At 39.2% G+C, this 21072-nt stretch overlaps 1 protein-coding gene across 4 annotated transcripts in view; it reads right to left on the reverse strand.

Moving 5' to 3' along the window:
* The window catches only part of DLGAP2 (DLG associated protein 2), a 454715-nt gene that overhangs the window by 375994 nt on the left and 57649 nt on the right, over positions 1-21072 (reverse strand). For 3 of the 4 annotated variants that reach the window (XM_088162316.1, XM_088162319.1, XM_088162314.1), the window contains exon 2: positions 478-532. In XM_088162316.1, coding sequence (XP_088018442.1) covers positions 478-532 — 55 coding nt within the window. Of the gene's footprint in view, positions 1-477; positions 533-21072 lie in introns of those variants that run through there. The other variant, XM_088162323.1, reaches the window with a different exon arrangement.

Here is a 21072-nt window from a genome sequence, read left to right on the forward strand (position 1 = left end):
CAATAAGGTATTGTTAGTGATACTGCTTCTGTCTACTCCTTCAGTCTACTCCTCCACTCTGAGAAATGAGCATAGGGCAAGCATTTATCTGCAGTCAGCACTACGTGCAACTTAAAGCTTAGTACTTTTGTGAATCAGCAGTACCAGGCTGCAGACTCCAGTATTAAACCCCTTTTCTTGACAAAGTAGTAACTTTATAATTAAAAATGTATAAATGTTTCATAAGTTCATACAAATAACTTTTTAAGCAAGACCTGAGAGCAACCTCTACAGCTGTGCCACCTCCAGAATGTTAAGAGAATACAGAAAATCTTCACATGAAAGCAGGTAATTTAAACAAAACATCATCGTTAACACTCCCTATAAGATCATTTCAATGACCATAAAGAGCAAACAAGGCTTCTCTATATAATCCAATTTGTGTTTGTGTTTCTCCAAATCATATTACAATATTAACTCATTAAGAAAAACGTTTACCTGTGTTCCTGTCAGGTAAAATACAGCAGTGCTTCTGCAGTATGCCAGGGAGAACCTGTGGCAACAAAGAAACAGGTGTTAATACATAGATATGAAGAAAAGCCAGAGATTGCTGTAATGCTGCATCTGATCAAGCTTTGTGCTCTCAAACTGAATCCAGATTAACTATCATGTGATGTTAAGGTGAATCCTGTTCATCAAGAACTGTAAACAGAGAAGAATCTTGCAAAATTAGCTGCTTACTACCTGCCTATAAAGTTAGTTTCACATTCTCCCATTGATTACAATATCAAAAGTTGATTAAAGGAGCCTAAGACCATAATAAAACATGCTGAACTTAGAAAGACAGTATGTTATCAGCCAGTGCTGCTGCTGTCTCTTTCACACACGGGGCCCTGGGGTTGCAGCATCCAGCTTGTTGTGAACCACTCAGATCCAATTCCCAGAGCACAGCATTGTGCTCTCCACACAGCCAGTTCCAGTGGACAATGTAAAACTCCAGAAGCTTGAGAAGGAAACTCAAGGGAATGGGGTCAGAGAAGATCCACATTTTGTGGTTCACCACACCCACCATGGTGCAATGCTTCTGGCAGCCAGTGAGAAATGCTGCAGAGCTGAACACCACCACTGGCCCTTTCCCACAGGCAGGGCCTCATCCTTCCTCAGACTTACATTTAAATTCACCAATTTTGGTTCAGACAACCAGCTTTGGTACTCCTACTAGCAACAACCTGTACTTAAAGCACCCAATATTTAATTTTAATCTGACTTTAAAATCTAGAATTTGCATCCTGGACAATGATATCAGCATTAGTAAAACCATAGCTTGAAGTTTAATGGCTTTTCTTTTGCTGTTTCTGAGAAAAAACAAATTAAAAATCATGCTCTAAGACATCTTCTTCAAATTTACCATGCACTCTTTAAAGTCTGATAAGTAAAAAAAAAAATCAGTTTCTGCAGAAAGAAGGCCAACACCACCACTATCAGGAAATCCTGGGCTTCCAACCTCTAAGAAGACCCCTAGCACCACCACAGCTGGCATTAAGTTCTGAAAATCCAGAAGTAAAATATTTAGGAAATAGAGACATTTCTATTTTTCCCAAAGTCTGCTCTTGCTGTTTGGCCGAGATTAACAGACCCAGACTCATACAGCCCCTGGGCAGAGCTGCACATCCCCATTCTTCCCTGCAGGACTTCTCCAATTCTCACTGTCACAACACCCAGGAGGACAAACACCTCAGCCTGTGCGTCCTCCATCAAAACAATTTAAAGTCTGAAGGACCTTGCTGCACCATGCTTCCTCCTGAATGCACATATGCAGAGGCAGGGCCATTGCAGAGCACTGATTTTATTACCATTATTACTTCACGAGTCAGTCTGTGGCCAAAAGCCTCCCTGAAAAAAAGCAATGGGTACAACTGACAGGGATGAGAGCCATCTCCCCATCCAACTCATCTACATTTTACACAAGGCATGGCATTTAAATGTAAGCTTTTACAAAAGTAATTCACTTGTTTTGGCATTATTCTAAAGATAAACTTGTGGATAAAAAGTAAAATAAAAAAAATCAGCTTACTTTACCCTGCTTCACAGGCAACAGGCACCTTGTATTTTGGGAAGAATCAATGGCATAAATAATAATTTATCTGAAAACCACACTCCCCATTCTACATTTCAGAATTTTAAAAAACCCAATAATTCTTGGAAGTACAATGTCATATGTACAAAATATAGCATTTTCCTTATGGCCATGGATATAAATAACAGCAGTCTTACACACACCAAAAGCATAAAATATAGAAGCAGAGAACAAAGAAATCCTAAAATGAGCTGAGACAGTCTTTCAAAGCAGTGCAACACAAAGACTGAATTTTAAAAACATACTGTCTTACTCAGACATAAAGTAACATTTAGTACCTCAGGAATCTGTCACATTTTCTTCCCCACATTCACGAATGATGAAGATGCATTATGAATTTATTATGAGCTTCCAGTTAATCAAATTAAGACTGAAATTAAAAGTAGAGATGAAAAAAAAAAAAAAAGCAGGTCTGAAGTAAGAAACTTCAATGGGAAAAAAAAAAAAAAACAAACAAAAAACTCCAGAAAATAGTTTACCCTTCCTGGTAGACTGGATATAGATAAAAGAACAGACATATGAAAAAAAAACCACAAAAAACATTTCCCTTTCCTTCACTCTCTTTAAATGCTAAGTTGGCAAACAGTATGGCAAAGTCTTAAACAATGCTTCCTGCTCCCCAGCCCTTTAACATGTTTACCCTGCACAGAGCCAGTTTCTGGCTGGTAGGAGTTTGATATCAACCTCCCACTTACTTATCTACAGTATACAGATTTTTACACTGTACCCATCTCCATGGTATCCAAGAGCCTTTTCACACTGCTCTCCTCCCACTTTCTCCCCACTTTGTTTCTCTCCTCTCTAGGGAAACTGACAGGAGAATTCCTCAGCAAAACTGTCACCTTTCCCTCTACAAGCCTCTCCCTTCCCCTGCTGCTTTCCTTTCATTCATTTGCATACTGTAATACCCAGTTTATTGCTTAAAATGCCTAAAATGCGTTATCAGTCTCAGAGATTTTTTTCTCTAATTTTACAGAAGATTCTTAGATTTTTTTTTTTCCTTTTGGTTGCTTGAAATTTACCTACACAGGCAATTTGAGGGAGAATCTTTACCCAAAGCAGATTTGGATTGGTTTTTGCTGTAGAAATCAAAATATGTGAGCAATCGGAGGGATTTACATGCAGGAGGGGGGAAAAAAAGCAAAAGAGGAACAGGTTCCACTGATATTAACTGATGATTTAACCTTCAGTTGTTTCATAAGCTCTCAGCTGGGAGTTAAGGCATTGCAATACTAAATTAAAAATGGACTCATAGATGCAGAAACAGAATAAATAATACAGCAGGTGGTATGTCCTTCACATCAAAGGTGCTTCCCTAGCAGTAGGCAAATTAACTTTGGTCAATGGTGTACACGACAGACAGTCACATGTAGCAGGAACATAGTCTGTGCTTATGGTGCCAAGACGAAAGCATCCTCAAATTCAGTGAAAAATACTAATTGTTTTGGTTGGATATTGATTTGGATGTATTTACATTAGTTTTCATTATAGGTTGCTGTGCTTAGACATATACAAATATATAGCTGTCATAAGCAGTGTTCAAATTTTAACCTGCAGATATACATAACAGAGGTATTTAGAAAGCTCCTCACAGCAGCACAGGGTAGCTACAGAGCTGGCTTAAGTTTAATAAAGATAATACTTCTATAAGTTTGCTTGGAAACATTCCTTCAATTTCTTTAAAATAAGGCAGATAAGTCCTTTGAGTGTTCAGTACACAACTTTTTTTTTTAGAGTGATATAACAAGAACTAGAATTTATTTCTAAAAAATAATTTAAGTTTGGAAAGCATTAACTTCAAACACACTAAAATATCCCCACTTTACAGAGAAGCAGAAATGTGAAGCAAAATAATTCTCATGTGCAAAAAGGCCTCTGTGAAATGGATATCTATTCACTTAAAAGGATCTGCTGCACAAAGATGATCAGACCTCTCTTTGGTACTGAATGATAAAAATGTTTTGCTTTCTACTCCACTTATAAATGAACTGCTAAAATAGCCATAGAAAAATGAGCTAGATATTATTTTTCCTTCTCCATTTACTTTTTTTTTCTGCTAAAAATTAAGTGAAGTGAAAATAAATATTTCATAGATCCAAATTTGCAGAACTCAGGAGTCCAAGTGCTTGATAAGTGAAATTTAAGGCAGAATTTAACAAGGATTAAATTTGAGCTTGCTGGAAGGAAATAAGCTTAACTTGAATTTCAGGTCCAAGAGGAGACAGTATTTTTCTGCTTTTTACATCCTAGAAATCCAGTGAAGCCAAAGACTATGAAGTCAGAACATACCCTTTTAGGCACGTGAGCCACACAGCTCCTGTTTGTGGCCCTTGTGGTCACGTTCAGCCATTTCCAAGGATTTCCTCTGGAAGACCCCCTTATGCTCCCAACCTCCCTCCCCACAAAACTATTACAATTAGCATGTGAGATAATTTGATTGCAAGAATATGGTAACATTCAAGAAGAAAATGTTTCAAAAATGTACTGGGAAAATCCACATCAATTTATAAAATTTCAGAGAAAAGAGATTCCAGAATAGGAGATTTACTCTGATGGTTGCAAAGGAATAGTCCATGGGCAGAGTCAGCCCCAAGTGTGCCTTGCATCTCCTACGGAAGCAGTAAGGTACTGGAGACAATTCAGGTTAGATATTTGGGTGTGATCCAGCGAGTTCCTATCTTTTGTCTTTCATACATTGTGTCACTTTGGAAAAAGGAGGCACCTCCTAGACCTTACTACCTGCACAGCTCTGTGCTACGTACTGCTGCCTTCCTACCACCTGCACAAGCCTCTTGGAATTAATTGTGTCTGTTTTCATTCTAAGGATCATATCTGGTTTTCCTTATGTTTCCCTCAGGGCTTTTTTTTTTAGGAAAAATTTCTATGTTGGCTACTACAGAGAGGTTTTGGAATAACGTCTGTAACTATATCTTAAACCACTGAAAATTCTGTGCTCATGCTTCTCTGAATGTCTTTTGCTGCCCCCTGTCATTAAAGAGGTATATCATTTTTTTGGTTTGATTTTTATTATTGTTTCCATCTATTTTTGGCTTCATACCTGAGGATTTTAGATGTCTCTGTTCCATTAGCACTGTTGAAGGAGAAGGAGCCTCTCTGGAACAAATTCACTGGTGCTTCTTGAGCAGAAAAGAAGGATTTGGCATTTGGCTGCTCACAGCAGCCACTTATCTGGCAGGTCTGTAAAGGTATCTGACTTCAGACAGGGTGTTAAAAGTAGGCAAGATTTCCTGTTCACAAGCTGCTGGGTGGTACAAACCATCATAAATCAAAGGCTTATCATTACAGCATTACCATAATTTTTTCAGAGCAGCCAGACTCATGCAGGATAAAGGGAAATTGTTTTAAACTAAAAGTGGAGACATTTAGATTAGATAGCAGGAAGAAATTCTTTACTCAGAAGGTAATGAGGCACTGGAACAGGTTGCCTAGAGAAGTTGTGGATGCCCTTTCCCTGAAAGTGTGCAAGGACAGGTTGCATGGGATTTTGACCACCAACCTACTCTAGAGAAGATGTCGCTGCCTATGGCACAGGTGTTGGAACTAGATCTTTATGATCCCTTCTAACCCAAGTTTTCTATAATTCTATGATTATTCTATGCAATCAGGTGGTGAAGTGCTGCATCAAGGCTGCTTGCCTTCAAATTTCTAACAATATGCAGTTGTTTCAACCTACCAAAGTCAAATCTGAACTTCATAGCACTCCCACAAGCATAATTATATTTGGTTAAGCTTTTTAAGGGGTATCTAAGGACTGTAGCAACAAATATCATTTATCATTTCCATTCCTTGAAAGAGAATTCCTCGAAATTTCGAGTAAGAACTCGAAAGATAAACTCATTAACTAATGTGCCTCTTCTGTGTCTTGGTTGAAGCTCTTAGTGATACAACCTACAGGAGCATCAGCAACAGTTCCAAGTTACTCCTAAAATCAGTCCTTGAAATACCTAGCTCTGGCAGAAGAGAGCATCAGGACCAGTGGCACCTGCCTTCCCAAGGCTTACTCCAAAACCATATGTGTTCTGTGTTCCCTGTCACAGCAACACAGACTCCACTTGCAACAGCAAAGCTGGCCCAAGTGGAACACATAACAACTTGATATTTTTTTGTCTGTCTGGTACTGCTGGAAGTAGCAGAGATTTTGCAAGACCTTTCAATCATCCCCTGTGAGCTGTCAGTTCTTCTGCCCTCCCAAGGAAACAACCTTTCCTCTTAGCTCCTGATGAGGCTGCAAAGGCAGCCTGTGCCAAAATGTCTCCCACCCACGGCGGTGTGAGTGAGAAGTCTTGTCAGTTCATTTCATTGTATTTTGATGAGATAGGCCAGACTTGTCCAATTTTGTTTCCTCAAGATTTTACTAGATTGCTATTGTCCAATATCCGATTTCTCATATACACCGATGTTTTAATTCCTTTTTCCAAAAGCTAATTTAATGTCCAAACAGAACTTGCTAATGATTTACCTGCTTTTTGGGGTTTTTGGTAAAAGTATTTTCTTTTTATCATCCTCTGCCTTAGCCACCATTCCCAATTAGTTATCAAGAACATAAATAAAACAGGATGATTTTGTGGAAAGGAGAAGTTACAATGAAAAGAAATAAATCATGTTTGCCATATATCAAACACTTTGGCACTGTATCAATGCATTTATCTTCGCAAATCTTATCAAATTTAAACATGATTTAAATACATCTATTGTGTCCTTTTCATTTTGAACAAAAGGAAATGTTAAAGAAGATGAAGTTCAAAAATATTCTGAAAATATTACAATATCCATACCAATATGTGTTCTTTCAGATTGTATTACATCTCAAAAAATGCAACTTCTCTACAACCCTTTCCGTGATTAAAGGAAGTACTGACAGCAACAACAGAAGGAACATCTCCTTAACAGAGTTTTCAACAAAAGGTGGCAGGCATTTAAGTAATGAGGAAATCATTGGCTGCATTATCTACTTTTTATATCTCAATCAAAACTAAGAGATAATAACTTCAGAAGAGAGGGTACAGTGCTACAGTGACCCCAGATAACATAGCTGATCTCCTTGCACTGCCATTGGCTTCATTACTCCTTCTATCCAGTCACCATGACAAGTTAAGCTGAAACAGTCTCGATAATTTTTTTATGACCAAGGAAAGAAAACATCATAACCATTATGACACTTTTCAGAGTAATGTTAGCATGAATTTGCTTTACCAGGAACTAATTATACATGTCCTACAATTAATACATACTTATAAACATTAATCTTTTGGAAGTTATCATCTGAAGTATAATCCACACCTCTTCCATAAAAATATATGGACTAAATAGAGTAACTAGCCAAGCCTGAGGAGGAAAAAAAAAAACTATGTAGACTGGAATTAGCTCTGAAGTGATTCAAAATAATACCTTAAGTCTTTTCATACTTAATACTTACTTAATAGTTGGAAAATAAATAGTGACACTGGCAACAGCCACAAACCCTATTTATTTCTAGCTTCCTTTTCAGTGTTTAGACAGAGAACAATACATCAGCAAGAGCAAAAAACTCTTTTAAATCTTTCATTTTTCATAAATATACACTCTTAACTGACAGAACAAGACTTCTCTGCAATGGTACATATACTTTTGACCTCTGTGTCCAATTACTGTAATTGGCAGCACTTAGAAGAGATTCCACAAATTATTTAAGATCCCTCAGACTAAACACAGCATGGTAGACACAGGTCCATTTGGAACATTTTGTTGTTCAAATAATTGCACCATTACACCATTGTCCAAAACTACGCCTTCAAGAATCTGGAACAAGGAATGTCAAAGTTCTCGGAAGCTGAGAAATGATGATGCTCTCAAAGTGCTCTGAATCTGAGAGATGATGATGTGGTCCTTCCCAGACTAACATTGCTGGGAGGAAGAGGCCAAGACTTTTCAGTTGATGTTTTAATTCTTTTTTTCCAAAAGTAAATGAATAGGAGGATAAACTTCAAGACAAAAGCAATTGTATTTTCAACTTCCTATCAGGCAAAGCATTCCTAAGTATCTCATAATCTGATTGACAGCAGGCTGACCATGAACCAGCAGTGTGCCCATATGGCCAAGAGGGCCAATGGCATCCTGGCCTGTATCAGGAATAGTATGGCCAGCAGGACTGACCATTCTTCCCTGGTAGTCTGCACAGGTGAGGCCACACCTTGAGTTCTGTGACCAGTTCTGGGCCTCCAATTTAGGAATCATGTTGGAGTGCTGAAGTGTGTCCAGAGAAGGGCAACAAGGCTGGTGAAATGTTTGGAGCACAAGTCCTGTGAGGATTGGCTGGGGGAGCTGGGGTTGTTTAGCCTGGAGGAGGCTCAGGGGAGACTTTATCACTCTCTACAGCTGCCTGAAAGGAGGTTGCAGCCAGGTGAGGGTCAGCCTCTTCTCCCAGGCAAACAGTGACAGGACAAGGGGACACAGTCTTAAGCTGCATCAAGGGAAGTTTAGGTTGGAAATTAGGAGGAAGTTCTTCTCAGAAAGGGTGATTGGGCATTGGAATGCCAGGGAGGTGGTGGAGTCACAGTCCTTGGAGGTGTTTAAGAAAAGACTGGATGTGGCATTCAGTGCCATGGTCTGGCTGTCAAGGTGGTGTTAGTTCACGGGTTGGACCCAATGATCTCAAAGGTCTTTTCCAACTTTTTTTGGTCCTGTGATTCTGTGATCAGATATACAGTCACTGCACACATTTAGCAACCAAAATAAACAAATTCGCTTTCCTGAGATTGTACCCGAGAAACAAGTTTTGGTGTAAAAGAGAAATCACAAACATTTCTTCTGTGTCTTACCACTGAGCAGCAGTGACATCTCCTACCTAGTGGCAATAGCCTAGATACAAGCAATCCTATCTCTGTGTGATAGGATCATGTGGATCATGGGCACAGAAATAACTGTGGCAGATCACTAATAGTCCAAAAGTCAATCACAACTTTCCACAGACTCTTCAGAGGTAAGAACCCAAGCTTCATCTTGTGTTGAAGGGATGGCAGGACCAGCTATCTCAGGAGTTTGCTGCTTGCCTGGAACCCAGGCCCTGCATGTCCTCCAGCACTTGCAGAGGTTCCCCCAGCCCCTGCATTTTACCCCACGTCCAGGAGCATCAGGGAGGGGAACACCTCAGTGAATGGGATATAGCAAATACATTAGGCTGGATAGAATACATCCAAGGGGTACAAGGGTGATGACTGTGAGCCCTCTCTCTGTCTTGGAAGGTGGTCACATTCTCAGGAAAAGAGGTAGGGCGATCCTGAGACAGAGAAGGCTAAAGAGATGCCAGAGATGTTTGTCTTGTGGAATCTTCATCCTTGAAGATTTTCAAAACTCAGATGAAAAAGCCCTGAGAAACCTGCTCTAACTTTGAAAGTAGCCTGCACTGAGCAGAGACTTGGATTTGATGATCTCTAGAAGTCTCTTCTAACCTAAGTTATTCTAAATTTTAATAAATTAGATTTAATGTACTGATACAGTCAAATATCACAGTAAAATATAAGCCTAAAATGCATCAGCTCTTTCATCCTCCTTCAAATATAGTTTTAATTGACATATGCAATTTCTATTAGTACTAATGAATCTTAAATTTGAATAGTGAGTACATTTACATCCACCTGCAAAACCCAAAAGCTGGATAGAATCGTAGCAGCTTTAGAAGGTAGCTAAAGACAGGTATTCCCTCAGAAGTTACTAGTCATCCCAGGGCTATAATTGCTTAATTTGTGGGAAACTAAGGTGTGGAGAGTTATTTGGCCCAGGAAGTTGCATATGAAATCTTAACTGACCTGCTATGATTTACCTTTAAGTATCTGCATTGGGTCTGACCGAGATAAAGTTTACAGTCCTCACAGTGCTGTGCTTTGCACTGTAGCTGGAAGGTAGCTTTCTTTTAATAGGAAACTTCTTTGGTAGCTGGAAGGGTGTTGATAACAGACCAGTGTTTTGGGTACTACCAAGCAGTGCTCCCCTCTGACATCCCTTCCCTCATCAAAAGGATGGGAGTGGGCAAGATCCTGGGAGGGGACACAACCAGGGCAGCTGACCCAAATTAGACAAAGGGATATTACACACCATATAACGACAGCTCAGATATAAAAGCTAAGGGATAGAGGAGGAAGGGAGGCATTCATGATTCTCCAGAGTTTGCCTCCCAGAGGAGCCATGACTTGTGCTGAAGCCCTGCTTCCCAGGAAGTGTCCAAACATCACTTGATGATGGGAAGTAGACATTGAATTTCCCTTTGCTTATGTGCGTGCAGACTCTTTTCTCTTTTTCTTTTTCTTTTTCTTTTTCTTTTTCTTTTTCTTTTTCTTTTTCTTTTTCTTTTTCTTTTTCTTTTTCTTTTTCTTTTCTTTCAGTAATAAAACTGCCTTATGTCACGTGCTGGTTGCTTCCCATCTTATTCTCTCCCCTGTCCCACTGGGAAAGGGAGTGATAGAGCAACTTAGTGACCACCTGGCATCCAGCCAACGTCAACCCGCTACAGCATCTGACTGAATTTTGAACAAATACAAATTTTAGAGCTTGATGTGCATATATTGGAAGAGAACATCTTCATTTTCACACTCTAATATACAAAGCAAAGTAACTCCTTTTCTTCTGCCTGCACTAATCTATTAAGATACAAAGGATGTATGGGCAGGCCTTGCAATGCCAAGACTGCAAAGTCTAGTTGGAGAGGATGGTACTACAGAGGTAGGAATAACCCCTCCTCTGGGAAAAGGACACCTTGGTGTTACTCTTGTCACGGCAATACCCTGAGGCTACACACCAAAAAGGTGCAGGTAAAGGCATAGAGCAAGGCTACAGGAAATCACAGCGAATACTTTCAGGCAGGAGAATTTTAAGCCCTTTAGCAGATAGGTCCTGGCTACCTCCCCACACTTGTACCTCATCTGACAGATTGTCAGAACACACACACATGCTATGCACTGCAGATACCCTGACAGTTTTCTTTAATTTCTCCTGAGTAGAAGTCATAGACCTCCTTATGGGACATTTTGCATCCTACATGCCTACCTGCTCTTTCCACAGGGCTGAATCCCTGCCAGGCAGAGCTGAGCTGGGCTGCAATAGCCTGCAGCACACCCACATGGAGGAAAAAACTCCTCCTCTCTCTGGAATGGTCTCCAGTGAGCACACCAAAACCAGAGCTGGAGAAGTGGAGGTGCCTTGCCATCAGGGAGACAGCTGCACCTGGTGGCACTAACCTGCACTATGCCCCTGGTACCTCACTGGGCAGCCTTGACTCCTCAAAGGTTTTGTTAGAATGTGGGATGTTTCCTTGCTTGTGTCTCACCCACACACCATTAACAAAGCCAGCCATGGCTTGGGCTTTCTCAGGTTTTAGTCTGGGAGAGTATTGTGAAATGTATTTTTATTGTGGCTTGTTGCAAGAGATCTTTTTAATGTACAACGTCAAAAAATTATGTGATTCAAAAGCACAGATTATTGAGATAATAATAATAATTATATATATAAGGAAAATGCTAGGGAATACCGGGTGGTATTTCTCCTTGTTGCTCTGGGATTGTACTTAAGATTTATGTGTGAAGCATGTGGATTTTAAATATTTTGATGCCTATACTTGCACTGCAGAAGCAAATCCATTAACCATGTAAAACAGAGTAATCGTCCTTATATGCATCTTTGTTACAAAGAAACTAATTGTCATTAAAAATTAAAGTTTATAGTTTTGTGCTAGGACTTCTCAACAAAACTCTCCCAGTGGCCTGCTTTACTCTATTGTGTAGGAGTCACATAGATACAAAGATATTCAGTTCAAAAATTATGAACAAAATAAAAGAGGATGTTTTAAGTATAAATGTTACCACAACAAAAATAAAAAAGGAAACATCCTAGCTGTTAACCTGCATTTATGGTGCTGGTATCACAGATCTTACCTGCTGTGTAGAGAACTCACACAATAAGTTGTGAATCATTACTTCAACTATCCAGGAAGTTATTTAATGGTTTATAATTTATTAGTAGTTTGGCTTTTATAAACTATTTGATAAATCAAATTTCAAATTTATTAAAATTAGAAATCACCTATATAAATGGGGGAAACTGAAGTTTCTACTGTGTAAGGACCAGAGTCTGTAAATATTATTTGGTATTACAGGTCAAACAAGGTTTTTATACTTTTGTCACTTTGGAGAAGTTGATGCTCTAGACATAAATAGCATTCTATCATTAATGGGAGACCCACCTAGATGAATCAGATGTCTGATATTTCATCTAACTATTCTCTCTGTCCAGGTGAAAGTTTGCCTGAAAACTGGGAACTAGGCATAATTTTTCCAACAGCTGCTTTGATGTTCTATGTAAGCCAAGTCCATTGAGTCACCTTCTGGCCCAAAACCCAAACTGAAGCAGCAGCACACTACAGAATTCATGCATAGGCAGAACTGGGACATTTCACTCCTGATGGACAACTGCAAGTGACAGCAGAAAACCAGAGAAGGATGGATTATTTTTAGGAAAACTTATTTCATAGATTTATGCTATACAATTCTTTCATGCAAAGAGAGCAAACAGAGAAGGATGCTTGTGCCACATTCATGCCCTTGGCAATGTTTGATAGCACAGGGGGATATAGATTTCAGAACACAAAGCAACTACCCACACCTCCTTCCCCAATGAGCAGGCATTCTTATGGAAATAATAGCTTTCTCTTTAAGATAGAAATATAACCCACATTTCATTCAGTGTTGAACAATAGGATAAGTTATTGTAGACCCCAGTCATCTGGAGAGATTTTGCTGAAGGTGGGATAAAACAAGGATAGGTCTCAGTAAACAGATGATAATTTTTTCAGTACCAGTTAAACAGTTACACTTCTGGTGGTGACTTTTAAGGAGGGAGATCAACATTTGTGCAGTCAATTTTTAAGAATACAAAATTGGAAGAGTGGTAGGGCAGTTTTAATCTGTCAGCTGATGATACCACACTGTTAAAACTGTGTAGCTTCAATGCATTGCTCTAATCTTCAATCAGTTTAGTGTGTACATGCCACTAGGCGACCCAAAGATGCCACACAGAGAAAGAGCATTGTTGATGCCTATTAAGGTGGAAAGACAGAGGTAAAACACACAGAAATATCTCTGTTTCTCTGCAGTTTATGCTACTCCAGTGCAGTGGGAGGAATCAAGGGAGCTTGGGGAATCCCCAGGAGTGTTACTAAGCTGGTAGTCATAAAATACCTGATACATTCTTGAGGATAGTCTTAAACTGAGCACTGGAGATGAAACTGCTGTCTCACCTCTTGAGAGACAGGCAATAGAGGCACACCTTATCTACAACATGAGAGATTGAGCTGCAAATCAAATATATGACAAATGGAGATGAGAGAATCTTATCTTATAAACGGCTGCCATGATTCATCTTTGATGATTTTCTTCGTTTTGCACAGTTAGAAAAATGTTACTAATGTTACTCAGACCACAAAGAGCTCCAAAATTTAGCTGTCAGAGGTCTTGGAAAAAAAAAAAAAAAGAAGTCCCTGCCTCATTTAAGTATTTCGTACAAAGCAGAATTACTTTCATAGAAAAATTTCCCCAATTTTAGAGTACTGGAGGGGGGAATGACTCTGAAATTGATCAGAGGAATATTTGGATCTGTGCCAACTACGTCCTAGGACAGCAAGCTAAGTACTCCCCTATAAAGAAATTATTAACAATTAACACATTTCTTCAGCTCTCTATATTTTGGGGGTTTTCTAAGGCTCGCAAGGGGCAGTGAGGCTATACAAAGTTAGTTCTCTGTCCAGGCCAAATTTTTGACTGTTTTGTTTTTGGGGTTTTTTTTGCATGATGGTTCTAGAGTTTTCATTTGCCATCAGAGAAATAAGCACAAGAACTGGCAGAAGGGTACAGGAACACTGTTTTGTTGGTAAATGTATATGTGGAATGGCTTTTCATGTATCCATTTTCTTAACTACAAGCTAAAGTAAATGTAATTTTAGAGGCTTTTCTTTCTGTCTTGACTATCCAGTTGAAAATAGATTGTTTTCAGCTTGTTTGTTTTTAATTCTTCATTTCATGTTGCTTTCAAGGAAATGTCACCTCTCAAAAACAAAAGGTTAAGTCATGCAATGCTGAACTATATAATCAGTCTGCTTGACAAGCCTAGGCTGCTGAAAATATTAAGGAATGAGCATCCGACTAGTAGACAAGCCATCTCCCCTGACATAATTTCCTTTTTCAGTGTTTTAATTATTCTCATGGGTCGTCCCATCTTCATGCACATCAGCATTGATGTTACCTCATGACTGGTAAACACCAGCAATTTATTTTTTTCAAATCAGAATCTAGAATTAACAATGAAATTTCCTGAGTCTGTCCCAGTTGCACTGGTGTGATGAAAGACTAAAGAGCTCTGTCACTCAGCATTTGCATTGCTTATTCCAGCCAAAACCCTATTAAAAAAGCTACCAAAAATGTTTTGACACAGACAAGATTCCAAAGTATAAGCAGCCTGTTTATTTACACAAATGTTCTGTACAACTAATGCAGTATCCTACTGAATTTCAGACTGCCTTAGACTGATGAGTTTTTGTTACACAAACAGACAAAAAGCCATGAGGTAACTGCAGCTAATTTGCTTTTGGAGTGCTTGGAGAAAGTGGCAATTCATTTTGTGGCTCTCATTTAAACACCAAGAGAAGATATTGTGATCTGTGAACTAGAACAGAAATATTATTGTTATGTTACATAGTGTGGAAATTCATATCAATGCAAATGAGGGGGGGAAATTGTTAAATAAAATAAACCACTACTTCAGTATCTGTGGGTATTTTCCTTTGACCCATCTTGAGGAAAAGATGCTCCTTTAAATTCGATACTGATTTTTGTGGCAGGTAAGTAAATGCTTTCTACCTTTCAAAGGTGTCCTGCTACTTGCTGTCCATATTTTTTCATATTTAAAGTAATGGACCAGGAAGAATAGCAAAATTATATACATGATTAAAGAAGGCAATATTTACACTGTGTTACTGATTTCTTCTTTGTATTCAATTGTTTAAACAAATAATTAATTCATGTTGAAGCGTCTTCATATGCATGGATTTGAAGAGAGTCTACTCCTGATCACAAATAAAACAGCATGAATGCTGGTCCACTCTTCAGTGCTGGCTTCCTCACTGACATGTACTGTGTGCTTGTCATTCTTTGTAATTATGAATTGGAACAACTGAAAATGGGAAACAGACACTTGGCATTCTTTGCTGAAATCAGATTTTAAAACATGGAAAACTGAAATATGATCTGAATGTGATTACAGATTTAACTACAAGCATTAGAGGTGAAAAATCATAATAAGCCTTTGAGGTATCAGCAGAATAAGGTCAGGACAGTATAAGAGTCACAAAAATTTACATATAACTTGCATAAACAGAACAAAATAGCATTAATTGGACTCAGAATAATAAAATAAATACTCCGGGGGTCATGTGTATTTGCTCTTTGACTTGGCACACAGATGTTTCTCATAGTTCATTATTTTGTTGTGATTAATGTCCATTCACAAGTCAAGCTCTGATACAGCAATATATCCACATTTAATTGCACATTGAACTGCAAAATATATACTTTACTATTTTTGGGGGGGTTGCAGCACAGACATAATCACTACTAAATCTATTATTAAATTATAAATATTTAAATTAGTGAATCTAATAATATTTGCTATATACACATTTGGGTCACAACTTCAAAACCATGAGTACTTCAGCTGAAAAACTTAACACATATTTCAAAGGGTAAACAATGTCCCTGTTTGCTACCATTGGATATGCATCAATGATCGAAGCTATGATGCTGTCATCATCTCCCATGCAGTTTATCCATGTGGCATTCCCTGTGCCACACTGTACATCTCAGCCTGTCCTGCTGTAGCCCTGAGCATGGTTTATTACACCTGTGACATTTTGGGAGCCTTTTGCTAAGAAAGAGGAATACCAGACTGGACACCAGAAGGTTACAACTGATTGTCTACTGGTTGGCTTGGTCAATATCTTTATGTTTTAGTGCCTCAGAGCAAAATTCATCCTTCAGGCACTGCTTTGAGAAAAGAATGAGGAAAAGTCACTAAGGCAGAAACAGTCCCTTGAAGATGCTCCACAACTCTGGAACTGCACCCACAGCAAGACTTCTGCTGACTCAGCTACACTGGAACAGGTGGGTTTGGAATAAGAGTATAGGCTTTGCCAGGGTATAAAGGAAAACAGGAATATATAGTGTATCTTCCCATACATGTGTTTATAGTTCTTACTCTGAAGTTTTTTACTAACGTAAAAAACAAGGCCCAAGAAATTGTAATTAACTTATTTATCATTTTTAGACTAATGCTAGTTATATTGAATAATATAACTAATGCAAATGAGATGGTAATTTGGCCCTGCTCTGAAGAGTTACAACAACACAGGAAATGCAGAACAGAAAATAAAATCTGCAGCACCATTCTTGGGATCTGAGAAAAAGTACTTTGCTTTCCGCTTCTTTGCCCCACACCACAAGCACAAAAAAAGAAAAAAAATCTGTAAAGATCAAATAGTTCAATGGTCAAACTTGCCTCTATCAAGTGATGCAAAATAGTCTTTACTAAAAACAGAGCACAAAAATTAATCTAAATGACTCAAAGTAACACAGTAGTCTTTCACAGTATAAATACTTTACTGTTGACATTTGTTACAGTAACAGCTAGTAATAACCTTTTGTTCCTTGAGTTTAGGGGATATTTTGGATTTACCATGGGGAAGGATACAACAGACTAGTGGTGGGGTTTTTTTTCAAAAGGAGATGATTAGGCAAACCAGAGGAGCACATAAACTGCAAATGCACAACCTAAAACACCAGAATTTGTCATGCTTTCTGATATTTCATATGATTTTTCCAAACATGCAATTAGCATATATTTTTCCATATACATCTTTATATTCAACTCAGTATCCTAGATATTTTATTTAAAAATCCTAAAAGTAGTAGTGTAAATAGGCAAAACAGTCATCTTCCTATATTTTTTAACTGATTAAGCAACATTATAGCTTTCAGAGAAGCAAATACTATAATTAAGTCTATCAATTTCATTACGACTTCACTGTTTTCACCTGCTCATCCTCCTTCTCCAGAATTATCCTACAGTACCTCAATTCATCCAAAATAGCATCTGGAATATATCATTGTAATTTGTGGCTTTTTGTGAATGCTGTTTTTAGAAAGTCCACTAAAAACATGTTGATCCCTGTGAATTGGGTGTGCAGGATAAAAGAAAACAGAGGGGCCCACATGCAGCCCTGGGGATGGATGGTCTGCCTTGGGAAGGCTGCTGTGGCTCCTGCTCCTCGTCACCCACAGTGTCCTTGTTGCAAAAGGCACACCTGCATGGGAGGCAGCTCAGCTATCAGAGCACGCAGCAGCTGCTGCCAGGCACGCCCTGTTTGCAGCACAGAGAGCTGGGAGGTGACTAAAAGCCACGAGATGATGCCATGCTGTGCCAGCAGAAGAGGCTGTCCACTCCTGCCCGCTGCCTAGGCACCTTCTCAAATGCTCACTTGGCTGCTTATCTTGCCCGATGCCAAGCCCATTCAGTTCCCTTGAGCTGGCAGGAAACAAATACCGAAATAAATTAATTTCTAAAAAGTTAATTTCTGCTGGCATATTGAGCTAGATCCTGGCTTCAGAGAGAGAGCAGAACTGCATGCCCAGGGATGAGGGGGAGATGAGGTGGAGCAGAATGCCCTCAGCACATGCCAGCAGAGAGAGGAGGTCAGTGCTCCCTTCTGAGCTCACCCCGAGTTAGCCAAGCACCGATTTCAACTGTAAACAGTTTTCTTAGATGTTTAAAAGTTAAGCCAAGCCCTTTAGAGAGGACAGGTCCAGACCTGAGGGGTCAATAATCTCAGCGGGAGGCTAAGGACAGCAGGCCAGGCTAGGGATCCCCTTGCCTATCTGAGCTGCTTCACATTAGCACATCTTCTTTTGAGACAAGGTTAAGAGAGCTTAAACTCAAAACATCAAAATGTAACAGGAAGGGTAAATTGTGAGAACTGGAGACTAGAGTCAGGAGAATTTTCAACTGAAACTTTTTACTCAGTGCCATGAAAAAGCAGCAACCAGATCTGATGGCATCAAACACTCCTAGGATGAACCCACATCAGAGTCCTCACACAGTCAGCTACACTTTGATGGGTACAAATATAATTTCTCAAACTGCTGATATAACCAATAACAATGGTTTTTCAAAAATTTCAAACAAAAAATCAAGTTTCCAGTGAATTACATTCGCCCAATACTAAGGCTGTAATTTCTCCTTAAAACATACCTGAATTTTTTGAGTCCCCCAGGACAGTAAAACTACTCTGCATGAATGATTCCTTCATGTGAAAAATTATCATACACTTTGTAAGCATAAATGGAGTTTGGAAGTTATGTCTGACAAAGAGGATGTCCCTCATGAGACTGCCAAAGTAATTCATATGCAGTTTATGAAATGTAGGTGATGTAGTAAAACTGCCGTGCCACTGAAAGCCTTTATGTATGTGAAGTCTGCTATTTGTGGTAGTGTTTCTGTCATTTAGCTCCCAGTTCAGAGATGGTGAGCAAACTGTTACATGGAGAAGACATACCCAACAGTGAAACACCCTGCTTTTTAATTTAGAGAGAACTTTTGTGGCAGAGAAATTTCCCTGGATGGCTTCCAGATTTTGGTTGGCGACCATCTAAATAAAAATAACCAAGGCAGTACTGGAAGCAGGGATCAGAACTACATACCTTTACTCCCAGAGGAGAGCTCTGAAAAGACAGCAATATCTCCTTATCTTCTCCTGGAGAGACAAATTTCAAAAGAAACACAGTGCAGAGTTTTTCTTCTCTAAAATGATCCATAAAAGTTGCAAGATTTATTATGACTCATGTTTATCCCTCCAAGGGCTGAAAATTAGACTTCTTCAGCTGCCAAAAGGATAGAAGCAACTTCGAACTAAGCTGGGGCTTAGATATACCCAGTGACTTCAGCTCCCAGAGAGAGTCACCTGACTTAAAACCTTTTTGGGTCTGGACCCAAGAGTCTTAACTGCATTTGCCTGGCTGCACTTACCTAACAGCTTTCCTAAGTCAGCTGCTCCAAAGCTGGTCTTGTCCTTGTACCACACACAAAGATCATTCTTCTTTAGGCAGTTCTTGAATTTAATGTTAGATGTTGTAGTATATGGACTCATTTGCAGATAAATTCACAATATGTTATGAAATTCTGGCAATGGAATAACATTCTGCTCTTTGTACTTTGGCCTCACGAAGTGTTATTTTTTTCACTAAATTAAGTATAATTGTGTTAAAATAAATATACTTGCTCTCTCATTCTGTCATTATAGATTATCATTATGGCCTTGCACTAATGTGCTATTTTCCACATGTCCAGGGATTTACAGGACTCCTTCATGCTTTGAAACAAGCCATTACATATACAACAAAAACACCATTCTTAGTCTAATCATGTATTGCTTTGTCTCTGTTTTTTTTTCCTGAGGCTGCTTTGTTTTCTGGAACTTTACAATATACATGCAAATATCTAATGTACTTGGTGCCTATTTCTTTTAAAAATCCTGTGCAAAATAGCAGCGGACAGCAATAACAAATGGTTAAAATCCGCCACCATAGAATTATAGAATATTCTGTGCTAGAAAAAAAATGACCCACCAGTTGCTTTTAAAATTTTTTTGTTGTTGTTGTTTTTTATTAGTCAGATAGTTGCTGGAAGAGGAGATGAGGAACAATTCTTTAAAGCATCTTTAACAATTCTTTGTGGTTCAGATTCAGTCTGATCCAAATCACTGTTGGCAGCTGCACTATTAATTTGCATTATGTAGGGAGAACTCAGCAGAGAGCACTCTGCTTCTCTTTCTTTCTTTTTTCTCTCAAAAATTTACTATTACAGACGTTCCAATCCCATGCTCCAAATGGGAGAGCATAGAGGAGCACATGATGGCTCACTTGCTACTGATGTGTTTGAGTTCCTGTCCAACAAATACTGATGGTCTGAATTAAGTACTCACTTGAACGCACTGTGAAATGCTCCAAAATTCCCCAGTTCAGGTGTGCCCAAAGAAGGTCTCTTGGCTATATTTACTTTCAGCATCCTTTGCAGTCTCTACCGACACACACCTCACATTGATTTCAAAGGGAAATTTTATGAATCCATACTGACACTTTCAACGGGGACACTTTCAACACTGACACTTTGAGCACATTGACCTTATGCTTTAATAGGTGTAGCATCTTTAGCTCTTCCATTCCTGCATATTTCCTGCTGGAAATAAGTACTTTGGTTACTTCTTTTTGATAGTGGCTTCTGCATGAACTCAACAGGATAAGTTACTCATGCAAGTCATGTGGAAAGGCTGATGAGATAAAACACTGAAAAGAAATGAATGGGGCGGATAGGAGGCTATTGTACAACAGCATTTGCAAATGCCATTAAGGAGCCTGGAGGAGATACCTGGTCTAGGCAAGTAATGGGAATAAATTGTGCTGCAAAGTAAAAAACAAAGCTGATATGCAAGACAGAGGGAGAGAAGCCACTGAGGAAGTGCTCATAGTGCAAGTTTCTGACTCTCACTCCAAGCTAGCTCAGGTGCCACCACCCTGATGGTACTTTGGAGAACAGCAGCAACCAGTCTGCCTCTTCTCCTGGTGCAATGTGGGCAATCCTTGACTTTCACAGCACTCAACAACTGACCAAGGTGTGCCAGGAAGCTTTGCACTCAGTCAGAGCCAGCAAGAGTGCCTCAGAACTGGGTGAAAATCTGAAAGGGGTCTGCCCACAGAGAACTGTAAAACAGGCAGTGGTTGCAGGAGAATGAGCAGATCAAGCAACAAAGCAAGATCTGAGGATAGACCCAGTGTGTGTGGACAGGGCAGGGAAGCAATAGCTAATTCTGG

Source organism: Sturnus vulgaris, chromosome 3, assembly GCF_052056855.1.
Source record: "Sturnus vulgaris isolate bStuVul1 chromosome 3, bStuVul1.hap1, whole genome shotgun sequence".
NCBI classification, from domain to species: Eukaryota; Metazoa; Chordata; class Aves; order Passeriformes; family Sturnidae; genus Sturnus; species Sturnus vulgaris.